This window comes from Pezoporus flaviventris, unplaced genomic scaffold (genome assembly GCF_033815535.1).
Source record: "Pezoporus flaviventris isolate CSIRO_AGI_PZ_B2104156 unplaced genomic scaffold, CSIRO_AGI_Pfla_v1 ptg000006l, whole genome shotgun sequence".
In the NCBI taxonomy this organism is placed as follows: domain Eukaryota; kingdom Metazoa; phylum Chordata; class Aves; order Psittaciformes; family Psittacidae; genus Pezoporus; species Pezoporus flaviventris.
The window spans coordinates 21367543-21381667 of record NW_026892554.1 but is presented as its reverse complement, the minus strand read 5'-3'; the positions used below and the strand labels follow the sequence as shown (position 1 = coordinate 21381667).

Sequence of the window (14125 nt, the reverse complement as noted above, 5' to 3'; positions counted from 1 at the left end):
TCCAATTCAGAGCCCAATGCAAAGCTTCACAATTCTGCTAGCATAATCTATTTGGTTCAACTTGGCCACTGTGCCTCACTGACTCTGCATTGTTTACCACCAAGCAACAAGGATAACCTTCAACCCCCAGATACCCAGAGAGAAGCCCATTATCCTGCTCCAGCCTGGGCAAGCACATCACACCAGTACAGGAGGAAGAGAATGGGCTGGAGAGCAGAACCTGTTTCATATCAGGAATTTTTCATGGCCTGTTTACCTCCTGCCTGCCCAGTGCCCCCCTTTCCCTGCAATCCTCTCCCCTGCAGGGTGTTCACAAGCCTACAGTACTGGAGACACCGGATTCTCGCCTTGGTTTAACCCTGTGCCAACAGCCTAAGGAAACCCAGCAGGTTCATAGTCTGACAATTCCAGTTTAATGCAAGGATCTGGGGGCTGCTGAAACCACAAGATGCTCAGCTGTGTTACCCAAAATCTGAGTCAGAGGGCATTTATAAGCCAGCTACCAAGCAGCAGCAGCTGCTCCTCCTCCTCCCCCTGCCCCCACAGCCTCCCACTGTGCCATCAGATGTACACCTCAACACACCCTCCTGGCTCCCCAGCGGGCGCTGCAGTCACTCCAGTCTGTTCACGTTATTCCTCACGTGCAACCCTGGCCATCCCAGACAGCCCAACAGCATTCCTGGCCTCCTTTTCCACATCCCATGCCACTTAATTACCCACGTCCTAGGAAAGGGCTAATGGCAACTGGGTACCATACACAGGACATAAGCCACTGCTGCCACTGGAGGTGGGACCCTCACCTTCACCCCATGGCAATTTGGGAAGCACCAACATTCCCAGGTCACAGTGAGGGAATACTGCAGCACAGCAGTTGAGACAAAAGCAGCTAAAACTGTACCTGCTGGCAACACACTACCTTCCTTCCCCCTTCCTTCCCAGCTGCAGCCTCCCACAGCCCTTCACCAGGATAGCATCCACCAGGGCTTTTCCTACTCCTAGTAGTACTAGTACAAGCTGTAGTGCCAATTCAGTCACATTACTATCAAGCACCTGTAACAGCATCAGCTATTCCCCCACTAGCACCACAATGCATCTTCAGCAGGGTTTTTCACTGCATTCATTCTTCCAGTATAGTTTTTGGATCACTTGTTTTGGACAGGCCCTAAAAACATTCCCAACGCAGCTGTAGGGAGGAAGGATAAAGGCACATTGCTCAGACAACTCTGTTCCCACAGCAACCATAACTTGCCCATATGAATGTATAACATTCCTGCATTTATGGAAATGTACAAGCCCTGTGCTCCAGCCCAGATCCCCAGCAGCAGGAGACCACCTTCCCTTTGGGGACCAGAATTCCATTAGGTCTTATGCCATCTTCAAGATTAATCCCCACCAAGCTTCACCTTCTGGGAAGCATGGACACAAACGGAAAGCTGACAGAGCTTGAATCCCACCTGGACCCAACATCTTGGATGAAACCCACCACTGAAGGAATAAGGAAAACAGGGAACAAATTCATCAGCAATGGGAAGCATGCAGCCCCAGTTTTTCCCAACTATCCATATTTTTCAGGAAATCAACTGTTTTGTTTAATGGAATCCAACCAGACTCAAGTTCAGAGGATCCCTCTGACAAACTTCAATCAACATTAAAGACAAGCACCTGCAACCCACTCACAGGCCTAACTGCTGAAGCAGGGTAGGGTTTGCTCAGATGAGCAGCATTTTAGCATTAGCCCTTCTTCCCTCTGCAGCAGACAGGCAGCACAAGTCTGCTCCCCCCACACACCTCCCCATCCCCAACACTCTCAGCCCTGCTGAAAGATGGATCCAGGTCATAGAGGAAAAACATCTTAAACAGAAATCAGATTTCTGGAATAGTTATTCTAAGAGTCAGACTCTGGAAATCTGTTACAAAGCAACTCAGTTGTTGAACGCAGGCAAAACCAACAGGATACTAGGGCAGGAAGAATTATTTTCCTACAGAAACTCAGTCTAAAGATTCAATCTCAAGTTATGAATAAGCAAATGCCTACCAAATATTAAAAAACTTCACTTTGGAACCTGACACAGCTCAGCCCAGCCTCAATGCTTCCCTGCTGACTTTTCCAAGCCCCAAGAAACCAGTATGAATGTTTCCAACCTGGATTTTTGTCTGGAGTTGCCACTGGAAGCCAAGCATCCTGGCAGAGGGAGCCGTGCTGCTCTGTGCTGGGAGGGGCCGAGCTCCTGCCTCCCGAAGCCCTGAGCTTGGATTTCCACAGCATTTCCAGAAGCGCTCCTCAGTGATGTGCCCACTTACTTCCCAGTCCCCAAGCAGGCAGCTCTCCTGAATGATGTCTACCCGTCCGTCCCAGAGATCCCTGGAGCCAGGGCACACCGCAGCACGGGCTGGAGAGCTTTCCACACCACTACCCAGATGGGAAGCTGCATTTTTCAGTCTTCAAATGTTAGCACTGCATTTAAGACATGTCAAAGGCTTCTCAAAGGCCAGCATCTCCACACAGTTCAGCTCTCCAGTGCAAGCTGAGCAGCCCAGCCAGCATACACAAGCTACACCTCCAGCCACTTGTCCCCACCCCAGCACACCCTGCCACTTACACCAGTTTAGGCAGATGAGTTTCCACACAGGAAGCTGGGCTGGGGAGCTCAGCTGGTTAAAACCAAGCCATGGGGAGTTAGGTTTAAGGCTGGCTCATTCCCCTCGTCTGGTATGCAGTGTGGCTGCACCAGACAGGCATTTGAAGCAGGAAAAGAGTTAAAAATTACAGCCCAAGCCTTCATAGGGAGGGCAAGCAGGGACTGGCACCAAGAGCTGGGATCCACAGGCAGTTTGGGGCAGGCAGGTTAAGGTAGCATGAGGGAAGCTAAACCTGGGTCAGCCCCTGTCCCATAGCAGCAGCATCTCTGCACCATTCGACTTAGTCTTGAAAGGCAATGCTTCAGCCAAGCACAATGCCACTCAGGTGTCTGAGCCTTCCAGACCTAGGCCATTCACAAAGCCAGTTACAAAGCCAGCAAACAAATCGGTTTTAAATGAAAAACCTCAGAAAATCCAGAGACAGAAGGCAACAGAACGGTTAAGCAAACATGAACCAAACAAGCTAGATCCCACTCCTCCCACCTCTGCAGCCAGAAAAGGTCTCCCTTTGCTCCCACATGCTAGTTTCTAACAGAGCCTGAATACAGAGGAGGTCCCTCCACAGACAAGGCTGGCTCCTGAGCAGAGTGCAGGGGAAGGATAAGCACAACTCAACTGCCAGCTCTGCTCACTGACAAAACCAGACTCACCTCTAGAGCTCTGTCCAAGGCTGAACTTTCAAATCAAATCCAAAGTAAGAGGCAAGGTGAACATTTCTGAGGCTTCTGGATTCACAGCAGAAGCTGTGTTTTGCCTTTCACACCTCTTTACACCTCCAGTTGTAAAAGCTGGGAATTGCATCACTGAAAATTCAACTTCTTAAGTACGTTTTGCACGCAAGGCAAGCGACTCAAGTGAAAGGGTTTAAAGGATGAGTCAGTTGTATTCCTGAGGTACGGCATGGATCATCAGGGGCTTCAGGAAGCTCTTGTTAGGCATAAACCTGCTAGTTACAGGAGGTTTTTCCAATACATAACTAAACATCTTCCCTGTAATCTGAAAAATTCCTCAAGTGGAGACACTTGCTGCTGCACGACCCGTTTCACAGCCAGAGGGAGAAGTCTGCCTTGTTCCCATAACCACAGACACTTGAACAGCTGGCAAGCACCTACATAAACTAAGGAAGAGCAGCTCACCCTGCTGCTCTGCCTACCTCTTCCCAGAGGAAGAGCCACAGGATCACAGCCCCAAAACTTGACTGACAGAGCACATTACATCATAAAATCTGCTGGATCCTCAGCACCACCATCCAATTAGTAACCACTTCAGAGTGCCACAGCTCTAGGCTAAGTCCCTGCTCTCTATAGAGCACCCACTGTGGTCTGTTGAAGAAACCCATTTACTTAAGCTATCTCCCAGCACAGAAAAGCACTGCATCCAGCTAGGCAAAGACCTGTTAATGTGACACCTGAAATATAAAGGCCTAGAACCAAAGGCAGTGGGTGTACATCTCTTTTGAGGCACAGGTGTTGAAGTTCCCCATTCTGCATGTGCATTCCTGGCACATAGCCATTACCTGGGTAAGGCAGAACAGTTTGCAGGTGCCAGGGCCAGGTGAGCTCCTGCTAACAGCCTTGCCCTGCCTCAGACACCCTGGTAACCCCATAGTCCCCAGCCAAGCTGTGCTACATTCTGGGTCTCTGCATCTGCAACACATTGTCCCTGCATGCAAGACCACACAGATCAGGTCAGCTGCATCTGGAGCAGCCCAGACTTTCCTCATGGCTGCAGGGCAGTGAAGAACAGAAGAATTTACTTTATAGTATCAGAGGGGACTTTCTGGGTGGCCAAACAAGTGCTAAGTCATTAATTGAGCGCACTTGAGGGCAAGCAGGAAGGCAGTTTTGTCATCAGCTACTCTGGGCTTGCATTTGTCCTTCAGTTTTCCTTAAATAAAGTAGCCACTGAGAATTGTTAGGACCTGATGGGCCATAAGTGACTGAATTAAGCACCCTAACCCACTCCCATCCCCAGGAAGTCATTGAAGCAGCTCCCTTTTTTTTTTCCCCAGAAAAAGAACTGTCAACTCTAAAGCAAAATAGTGGCTGCTTTGTCTCAGTTAAGTGAGCAGAGGTTAATGAAAGGGAAATCAAGGCTGCTGGGACACTTGGAGTTCCTACAATCCTTTTACACCCTTTGTGTTAAGCCAGCATTGCCTTCAGTTGAAGCCAGGTGAGGAAATGGGCATGCAAAAGCTGAAGATAGAGCTTTATCCACCACTCTACTCAAGATGGAAGGTATGCCAGCACAACAGGATGGTAATTTCAAAAGCTGGTTTAGGGGTTTTAGTCAAATCTGGTAACAGCAGGTTCCACCCAGCAAGGCCCAACTTTAGAGCCTGGCCAACAAACCACCTACTATCTTCAGAAACTGACTTTGCTCATGCTGTTATTCAGGCTGGCGATGAACAATCAGATCAGCTTTAAATCTGGGAGAGGAGAACCACATTTCCTGTGAAGCAGCAGCTCAAGGACAGGCTATGCTCCAGCAACACTGGCAGGAGGGGAGCTGGTGGCAGGCTGGCTACTGCCTCTATCAAGGCAATGTTTTCTCTCCCATCTCCAACACCACACTGAAGGTTAATGTCTGCACTACACACTCAAAAGAAGACTGAATCAGCCTGAAAGGCAGGTGTTTTGAAGCACCACACGATACTGCCCCAGAAGCTACCAGACAGGTTATACAATTACAGCTTTCACCACACTGCTCCACTGTACCCTTCAGTCTGGGCCAGCAATCTAAGCCTGGTGGTTGGGGAGTTCCCAAACTGCTGCAGTGACAGCCAGGCCAGGCCTGACAACTCCACTCATTTTCGGAAGGCAACTAAGTTCACCAAGGATTAGCATTAACTGCAAACTGATCTTTCCAGAGATTTAATATTAGGTACAGCAAGCTCAACCTCCAGTGGCAGCCCCTTCTGCTACAGAGCTCTGTGTAACTCCCCAGCTGCTGAGCAAGCTTGTTCTCTCACATTGCTCACCCGGCTGCTGTGCTGATCTATTCTCACACCACCTTGCCACACACCTCATCACACCAAGGAAGGTGTCTCCACACGTGTTTCCCCAATAGCATTAGTGAAAGGTCATGAACTTCTGCCTTCCCTTCTCACCATGTGTAATCCTCTTAATGCTGAGAGGGGCTTCTTAAACACAAGTCCAATCCAGGATAAATTTAGTTTGACCTGAGGAAGACAACTGAAAAGCTTGAGGGACCATGAAGAGATTAAAATACAAGTATTTCCCCTGCTAGAACAAAATCACTGCCCCAAGCTCACCCTCCAAAAGTGTTTACGTTGTAAAGAGACAGTCCCTTCTCCTGTTACAGCTACTACATTCAGAGTGGATCTCCAAGCTCATTAGGCCTGCCCAAGCCATGAGTTTCATGATAATAGAGCTTAACTACAATGCACAAGTTGTTCTTGCACTGAGTAAAAGCACATGAATTCTTCAGAAATGATTTAACCTGGGCCAATAACAAGACCCCACGTAAGATCAAGGGTCTCTGCTCTGCTGGTCACCTACCTGGAAGCCAGGCTCACTGAAGGCAAGACTGATCTCGCAGAGCCTCATCTTGTTCACTCAGAGGCACAGCCCACAGCTATAAGAGCCCACTTCTAGCTCTAAACCACCTGGCCCACACAGGGGGGCTCCATTATATTCTGGTTTAGTAATCAGCTGCTCAGCCTTACAGCCACTGGGTACTATTCCTGCAAAAGACAGCACAAGCCAGGGGCCAAGTGCTGACACCTCCCCACCTGCAGGTCACTGCTGCCCAAGGATTCACATCCTTGCTGACAGCACCAGCTTCATGGAGAAAATGCTCAATAGCAACACATGAAATAGATTCTGTTCATCTTTTCTGACCTAGAGACAGAAGGAAGCTTGCAGAACTGCTGCATTCAGACCCTCATCACCTACTGAGACATCCTGACTAAATGCAAAGGAAGCTAGGCTGGCACTGCAAGGAGACTCATAACTCTGAACCCTGATGCACTGGCAGATGCTGACTCATCCACGTATTTCAGCTGATAACTGCTGCCTGGCTGGGGCAGCACAGGTTGTACTCTATTATCAGCCTCTCTTGTAGCCCGAAGCACTTTCTGAAGGAGAACCCACATCTTCCATTAGCCTGAACAGTGAGGGCACCCCTGGCAGCCACTCTCAGCCCTGGCTCAGCAGGGTCCAGCTTCCTTCAGGAAGCCTCTTTTCCTCCCACCACCACAAACATTTGTGGCACTGCACAAGGGATTTGATACAAGCTAAAAGCCTTCTGCCAGGTTAACTCACACTGAGTGGGGCCTCCACCCTCATCCCCAAGGTGGGGAAGTAGCTGTGCCAACACCCAATTGCGAGACTGGCCTCAACTGCTACATCAGGAACAAGAAAAACTGCTTAGGATGGCCCAAAAAGCACAACTTTGGTTGTCCTGCAGCAGAGAGTATTTGTTAGAGGAAGCCTCCCTTTTCTACATGCAAGCCACATCATACTTTCCTGGGAGAGCTCTTGCCCCAGCTTAGAGAAGAGCTTCCATGGTCTAGAAGCCGGTACTGCAAATTAAAACGGATGTTCCGGCTCCAGACCTCAAACCAGAACTAACCCAAATCATCTCTAGTGGCAGGGGTGTTTCTTTTACCAACCAGGTTAACTTTGACAAGTAAAGTGAAACTTAATAAAGAAACATTCCCATTCCAAATTCTAAATGGAGTATAAAGGCCAATAGCCCAGACGTCAACAAGGCAGCCAGAACCAACTCTTTTGTGAACTCACTGGAAGGAGATAAAGGAAAATACTGTGGTTTATTTCTCCCTCATGCTTCCAGCGCATCAAGATCAGATACAACTCTGACTACCACTGCGCCATGACAAAAACAAATAAAGTCCCGTGAGTCTGAACAGCTCAGTACCACAGCAAATCTCTAAAAATGCACCACTAACCACACCACTGCCCTGAATTTGTTAATATTCACTGTGCAGCAGCTGAGGAGTAGCCAGCACATCCTCCAGTACCAGTTTATCAGGCATGCTTTAAGCAGTGCTGGCTATAGATCCATGCCTCGAAGCAAACGATTCCCTTCCTCTGGCTATTCTGCAGCGCCAGCAGAGGATCACATGGCCAGATGAGCCCCTGGTGCACAGTGCTAAGCCCTTCAATACCCTGGAGATTAAGCTGCACTGGAAGTCATCTGGTAGCAGTCACTGCACAAGCATCAAACAGACCCACAGGATGCTCAGACACCCCTTTGCAGTTTGTTTTCTGGTTTCTTTTGACACCCACATAAGAAGTCATCTTACCTATGAGCATGAGACAGCCCTGTCTCCAAGTGACTGCAGAGAAAGCTGCTCTGCCTCCAGCAGCCTGCAAGGTCACCACCTGGCAAGGCCTTTCCCTTTACTTCCCACTTCGTTTTGGGACAAGTCCAGAGGGTCAGTTTGTTTCCAATAATGGCCAGAGTGTTTATTGACCCTATAACTAAGGGGCTGGAAGAGCAACAGCAATCTCTGAAGTGCCCAAATCCTTGGCACAAGTACCATTGCCCAGAAGTGCATTGGCAGGAGGAGCATCAGGCAGGTACTCTTATTGGCAGATCTTGCCTCCTCTAAAGGGACAAAAGCATGTCCTTCGCCTCCACAGAAATAAAATTGGAACCAACACCCTTTGCTTTGGCAGTTCTGCAAGATGGCAGATACATGCCCGCTCCCCTAAGCTGCTGAAAGCACGAACTTGTAGTGCTGATTTCATAATACCACACCTGCTTTGCAAGAAAGTCCTCACCCACCTGCACTGCTTTGGTGTGCTCTTAAATATACAATTAACTGGCCTGTAGCAAACATTTATTCAAAACTTTTGCGTTTTCAATGTAAGCAACAGGTCAGCCATACTAACTGCTAACAGATTAATCCTGCCTCCAGGAGAGGCAAACTAAAGGAGTCTGCTGGAACTAGCTACACGAGGAAAGAGCTCACATCCTTCCCACACAGTGACCCAGAGCATCACAGGGAGTGTAGGCAAGACTTCCCAGGCACCCCACGCTGCCAGGAAATACTTATTCATTTCAGGCACACAGGTGAAGTCCTCAGTACCAAAACATCATTAACCCTGACTCCAAGAAGCTCTCTGGTCACGCCAACACCCACACCAAGAATCATCACCACACATGTTCACTGGGTCCCAGCAAGCAACTCCCCCCTTCTCCAGTCCCAGATCCTCCCTCCCACCTCCATACAAGCCAAGCCCATCACCTGGCAGGATGTCACATTTGCTTTTTGTGACAGGCGTGGTGCAGACTCCACTGAAATCCAAAGAGTTGTCCAACATTGCATTTATCCGGCGGAATATATTTGCATTGCTGCAAGTGGAGAGTGCAGGGGCACTAGGGCTATCCCAGCAGTCCTTTATGCTCCTCCCAGGATCTTCTTTCTGGTAAAAAAGGAAGAATATTGGTGTCAAGCAGGCTACTACTCACCACTTAGTTCTCAACACCTTGTGGGAAGTTTGGATTGCCTCCAAGACTAACATTAGCTTTAGCTCTAGGTCTTAGCAACACCCAAGTGCAATTCTTAGTATTAAAGAAACAATTAATCAAATGGGTCAGCAATTTGTCAGCACAGCTCATGAGACCTGCCCCAGCCACAGCAGGTACCAATGCACCATGGCTGGGATGAACTTCAGACTAACAGCCACAGCACACAAACTAGTTTGGTTGCTACCATGAGCTCTCTCTGCTGCTTCTGACCAGCACATCACAGCAGTAAAGTGGAGATCTTACTAACCTTCATGTGGCCTCTCCCCAGAATCAGCCTCCTGACACTGAGGGACTAGAGGAATGCTTACAGTGAAGGAAGCCACCATGAAAAGCCACAGTAGCTCCTCCAGTGCATGGCTCCCACCCATGCTTGGGAGCTTTGAATGTCTTGGAATGGCCCAAGCCAGTAGCCAAGCAATCACTTCAGAAAGCAGACTTGCAAACACGTGGCTTCCCAGGCAATTAAACAGCCCCAGATCCTGTGGTCTCCCTCGCCAAGGCAGAAAAATGAAATCCTGATCTTCCCTTCTACCTAAAAGCAGCAGCTCCCAACCACAGAGGGAGGTTACCCCAAACCAGCTTTGCTTCAGCACAACCCTCCACAGCCACCAATCTACCAGCACTGAGGTTTTGGGTCCATTGCAAGCCACCACAGCTCTTGTAAAACCATCAGAGCTCTGCATGATAAAGATCAACCCCTTCCTGCTTTTACTGCTGGTCCAGAGAACCAGCTAGAGTAGCTGCTTCCCCCATCTCTTCTTGCAAGCCACTTCTGCATCCAAGCCTGTTTCAGTGCAGCTGCACGGCATTCCAGCCTCTGCCAACTTAAAAGCCTCTAAACTTAATCTCTAAGCAGCATTTCTGGACTGCGGGCCAGTCTGCCTGCCACCCAAAAGCCACTGCAGCACAACTCTGCTCCTGAACATGCTGAGCAAACGCTATCACTGGCAATTAAGACCCACATTAAAGAGAACAGCAGAAAGACGCAACCTTGCCAGTTCTGGCCTCCAGTGCAGAATCCTTGCATTAAGCAAATCGAGTTAAAGCCAGATTCAAAGACCTGAACTGCAGCAGGGCTGGCAAATGAGCGCCTGCTCCTCCCAGAAACATGCAAACCTATACCTCTAAACTGGGCCATTTGTACTTGTCAAGGAGATATTTAATACATCTACCTTCTGTATGCAGTCCTGCATGTGGTTTGGGCCTGACTTCCCTGACACTTATCCTCCAGCTCAGCCACTGGCAAGCCTGAAACACCGACCTGGTTTTCCTTCCAGAAGATCCCTTACCAAGCTTTCCAGTATGCAGCCTATGGCAGGTATAACCGAATTTCACATGCACACAGGAACTTTAGCCCAGCCTAAGTGTGCAACTTGCAGCTCCCCCCTAAACCCTGTCATTAGGGGCAATTTTACTGCTACAATGCACGATGTGATAGTTTTCCTCCACACGGAGGGCATGTAGCTAAAAAAACAAAGAGAACCCTTTCCTGGAAGGAGCAGGAATAAGTTGCTGAGCTGTCAACACACACGATGCCTCCAGGCAGGACCCGAACAATTGATTCAGGATCTCAGACCCTTAAAAGACTATTAACATCTACTCAGTACAGGGTCCCGGATCTTTTATCTATTGAGCGGCTCAGCCCACCCCCAGGTAAGGTCCTGGCATTCCGTGGGCACAATGCAGGAGCATTCACAAGCCAAGAGGAAAACATGGAGGCCTGAAGACGAGCTTCAGGCAGGAGAAAACAGGCAGAGCAAGCTTTAAGTCATCTTTATAAAAAGCAGCTGAGGAAGCTGAAAAAGCTATAAATTGAGCTGAAAGAAACTCAATTTAAGAAAGTACTGCCAGTTATCTTGAATAAAAAGTGCCACATTAGGTGTCTTTGGCACCGGGGTGAAACTCCGTATTCCACCCCTGTTACTGCTAAAGAACCACCCCCAGCAGGAGGGAAGGCATTTCCCTCAGAGTTCGTGCTAGCAAGACAAAAATAAACCCGAGCAGCAAACCAAATGCCTGTCCTGTTCCTGCTCAGTTCCCAAAACTGGCAGCACCGGTGCTGCTACAAACAAGAGCAGAAAACAGTAAGAGTACAGCCAAGAATCTCCAAGAACATTCCTTCCACTTACAGCACTTTTACCCTTAAGACTGTCAAGTATATCCTAGAGATACTGCAAGCATCCCAGACGCAGGAGCTGGCATCCAATCCCTCGGAGGAAGTGGCTTGTGTCTACACCTCCCCTTGGTAAAGCTCCTCCCTAAATCCCTAAAACAGAGATACTCCCTTGAGCCGATCCCCTCAGATCTTCAAAGCATACAGGGCCCAAACTATTCAGCAGCCTGGATAGTCCCTTGGAAAGGGTGTGCAAATGTGTAACTGGAGAATACATCCATAGCCTTTAGTCTCAGCAAATAAAGCACAGGGAAATATCACGCCTGAGGCTGCATCCTCCAGAACCTGCTCTGTTCCCACATCCCCAGGCCAAGACAAGCAAAGGAGCACTCAAGCCCAGCAAGGATTCACTTCCAGTGCTCCATCTTGAAGGATTTCACAACAGTTAAACTCACATAGGCTTCTCTGGCAGTCCTCCATACAGCAGCAGCAGTTACAGCCCAGGCACAGAGCTGGTGATCCCCTGCTTCAGTATCACAGACACAGCAAGGTGAACCTCAGACAGCAGTCCACTCGATCCTGGCTCAGCTAAACCCTCAGGCAAGAACCCATGTCCATGCAGGAAGATGCATCCACAGGATGCTATGAGGATTTGAAGAGGGACTGTCGGGCTCCAGACACTTCTATCATTCCAAAAGCCATCAGAGATGTCCAACGTGAGTGGAAATGAAGGCACCTCCACAGCTCTGAGGCAGACTAACCTGCAGGAAACCTACAGATAATGAAATCCCAGGGCTAGGCAGAACCCACAGCAGCCCCACACAGGATCAGGATACCCTGTTCCTCAGGGAAGTCATTAAACACAGCTCAGCTGCTGGTATGGCCAAGATCTGCATTAGCGCCTTGAGACTACTCTGCAGCAGAGAAGGCTTCTCCACAGCAGCTACCACTCAGCCTTTGCTTTTGACATCTTTTGTCAAAATCCCACCGAGGCAGCACCAAGCCAATGCCCAAAGGGGTTCTCAGCACTGCATCTACAGCCAAAGGGGCCTTGAACCCCAAGACAACATGCAAGACGCTGTTAAAATGGTGCCAGTCTCAACATAATCAAGCCAAGGTAACTCCATGCTTTGATGAAAGGCAGCTCTTAAAAGTCCTTTTGTACTGGTAAATTTCACTTCCCAAGCTGAAGTCAGCTACACCAGTTTAAAGCATAATATTGGTGTAACTGTTCCTACCAAGCAGCAGCACTCATCAAGCAACACCCCCACCAGCACAGGGGGAGGGTTAGGGTAGCCTGCACCACACTCACAAAGGGTGAGCTTCAGCAGCTTCTCCAAGGTTCAAGATGGGGAGGTCTGGGAGACACCTGACTGGAATCAAGGTTGGAAGGGATTTTGATGGTAGCACTTTACAGGGGGGGTGCTGACTTCAGAACAGCACCGATTTCACCAGAACTCCTGTCTCTCAGGAAGCTTCCCTGTCAAGGCACCTACTTTATGGTTTTCTTTTTATGAAACAAGACATTTTGAAGCCCTCACTCAAGCAACACCACAGCTGTGTGTTTCAGTGCATTATAAAAGCAGAATAAGGTCTCATTTGGTTTAGGAAGACTTGCTGTTTAGGGAAGCGGCAGCAAAGCAACAGAATCCTCAAAATCCTCAGAAAGCCCAGATTCCACCCTTGGCATACCCAACCTGAGCCCTCAGCAGCACCCCAGCTGCAGCACATATCATCACCCTGCCACAAAAGCAGCTGCAACGAGTGATAATTGGGTTTAGCTGGGGAATACTGGAGGGTAGAAATAAACACGCTTTTCAGAAAGCCTCTTGGCCACACAGCACAACCAGGGACCTAGTCTCCTGGGTCACCAGCAAAGCTCTGTTTTGCTACACGGGGCTCAGAGTCACCTGTTTAAGGGTAAAACAGCAGCTCCGTTTGCTCTGTATGCTAAAAAGAGCTCAGAAGCACTCGGAACCACCTGTTGCCAAGCAAGCCCCGGAGCACCTCAGCCAAAACACACCCACCACCAGGAACCAGAGCTCAGCACCTGCAGCTCAGGTCACCCCTAATATCCTGCGATGAGGGCACCCACGGGCACCACACGCTCGCCGAACTGGGACCACTGGGTTTCTTCCAGTGCCAGCTTCACCCCTGCAGGTGGCAGGGGGCTGCTGATGGGTTCCCTGAGGCGAAGCTCCCTCAGAGGCCGCTGTTCTCTCAGGGCACGGAGCCGCCGCACCTCAGGGCGCCACGCAACAGCGGGACCCGGCTCCGGAGGAGGGAGGGGGGTGAGCGGGGACTCATCCCGCGGCTCCCCCCGCCCCGGAGCCGGTCCCCGCGGGTGCGCCGAGGGCCGGGACCCCATCCCCGCTCCGCCACCACACGGGAGAGGAAAGGGAATCACCTCAGCGCCGCTCCCGCCCCCCACAACGCCGCCAACGTGTGAAACCACGTGACGGGGGAGTCCTTAAAGGGGCCGCGCCCGCCGCCTCGGCTCCGTGAGGCACCGGGCCCGCCGGCACGTGTCCCTCCCAGTCTCCCCCCACCTCTCACCGGCGGGAAGGCCATGGGCGGCGCTGCGGGCGGGCGGATCCCGGAGGGGAGGGGAAGGAAGCGGCAGCAGCGGGGAGCCCTGCCCGCCCCGCCGGCTTTTATGTGCGACCGCCCCGCCGGGGTTGGGGTGGGGGGGGGGAACGCTGCTGAAGGGAGGGGCCACAGCGCATGCGCGCGGGGCCCGCCCGCCGCGTGGAGCGCGCCGCTGCCCCCCTCAAGTTGCTCCTCCCGTGTCCCGGCGTGCTCCGCGCGGGCGCGGCTCCCGCTCTCCTCACGACGCCCGGCGCGGTCCCG

The 14125-nt window shown here is 50.5% G+C and overlaps 1 protein-coding gene across 3 annotated transcripts in view; it reads right to left on the bottom strand.

Moving 5' to 3' along the window:
• The window catches only part of CPEB1 (cytoplasmic polyadenylation element binding protein 1), a 38751-nt gene extending 24707 nt beyond the window's left edge, over window positions 1–14044 (bottom strand). For 2 of the 3 annotated variants that reach the window (XM_061447384.1, XM_061447385.1), the window contains exons 1-2: window positions 13832–13961; window positions 8879–9056 (exon numbers count right to left, since the gene is read on the bottom strand). In XM_061447384.1, coding sequence (XP_061303368.1) covers window positions 8879–9056; window positions 13832–13846 — 193 coding nt within the window. In that variant the 5' untranslated portion in view covers window positions 13847–13961. Of the gene's footprint in view, window positions 1–8878; window positions 9057–13831 lie in introns of all 3 variants that reach the window. The other variant, XM_061447386.1, reaches the window with a different exon arrangement.
• Window positions 14045–14125: the final 81 nt, after the last annotated feature.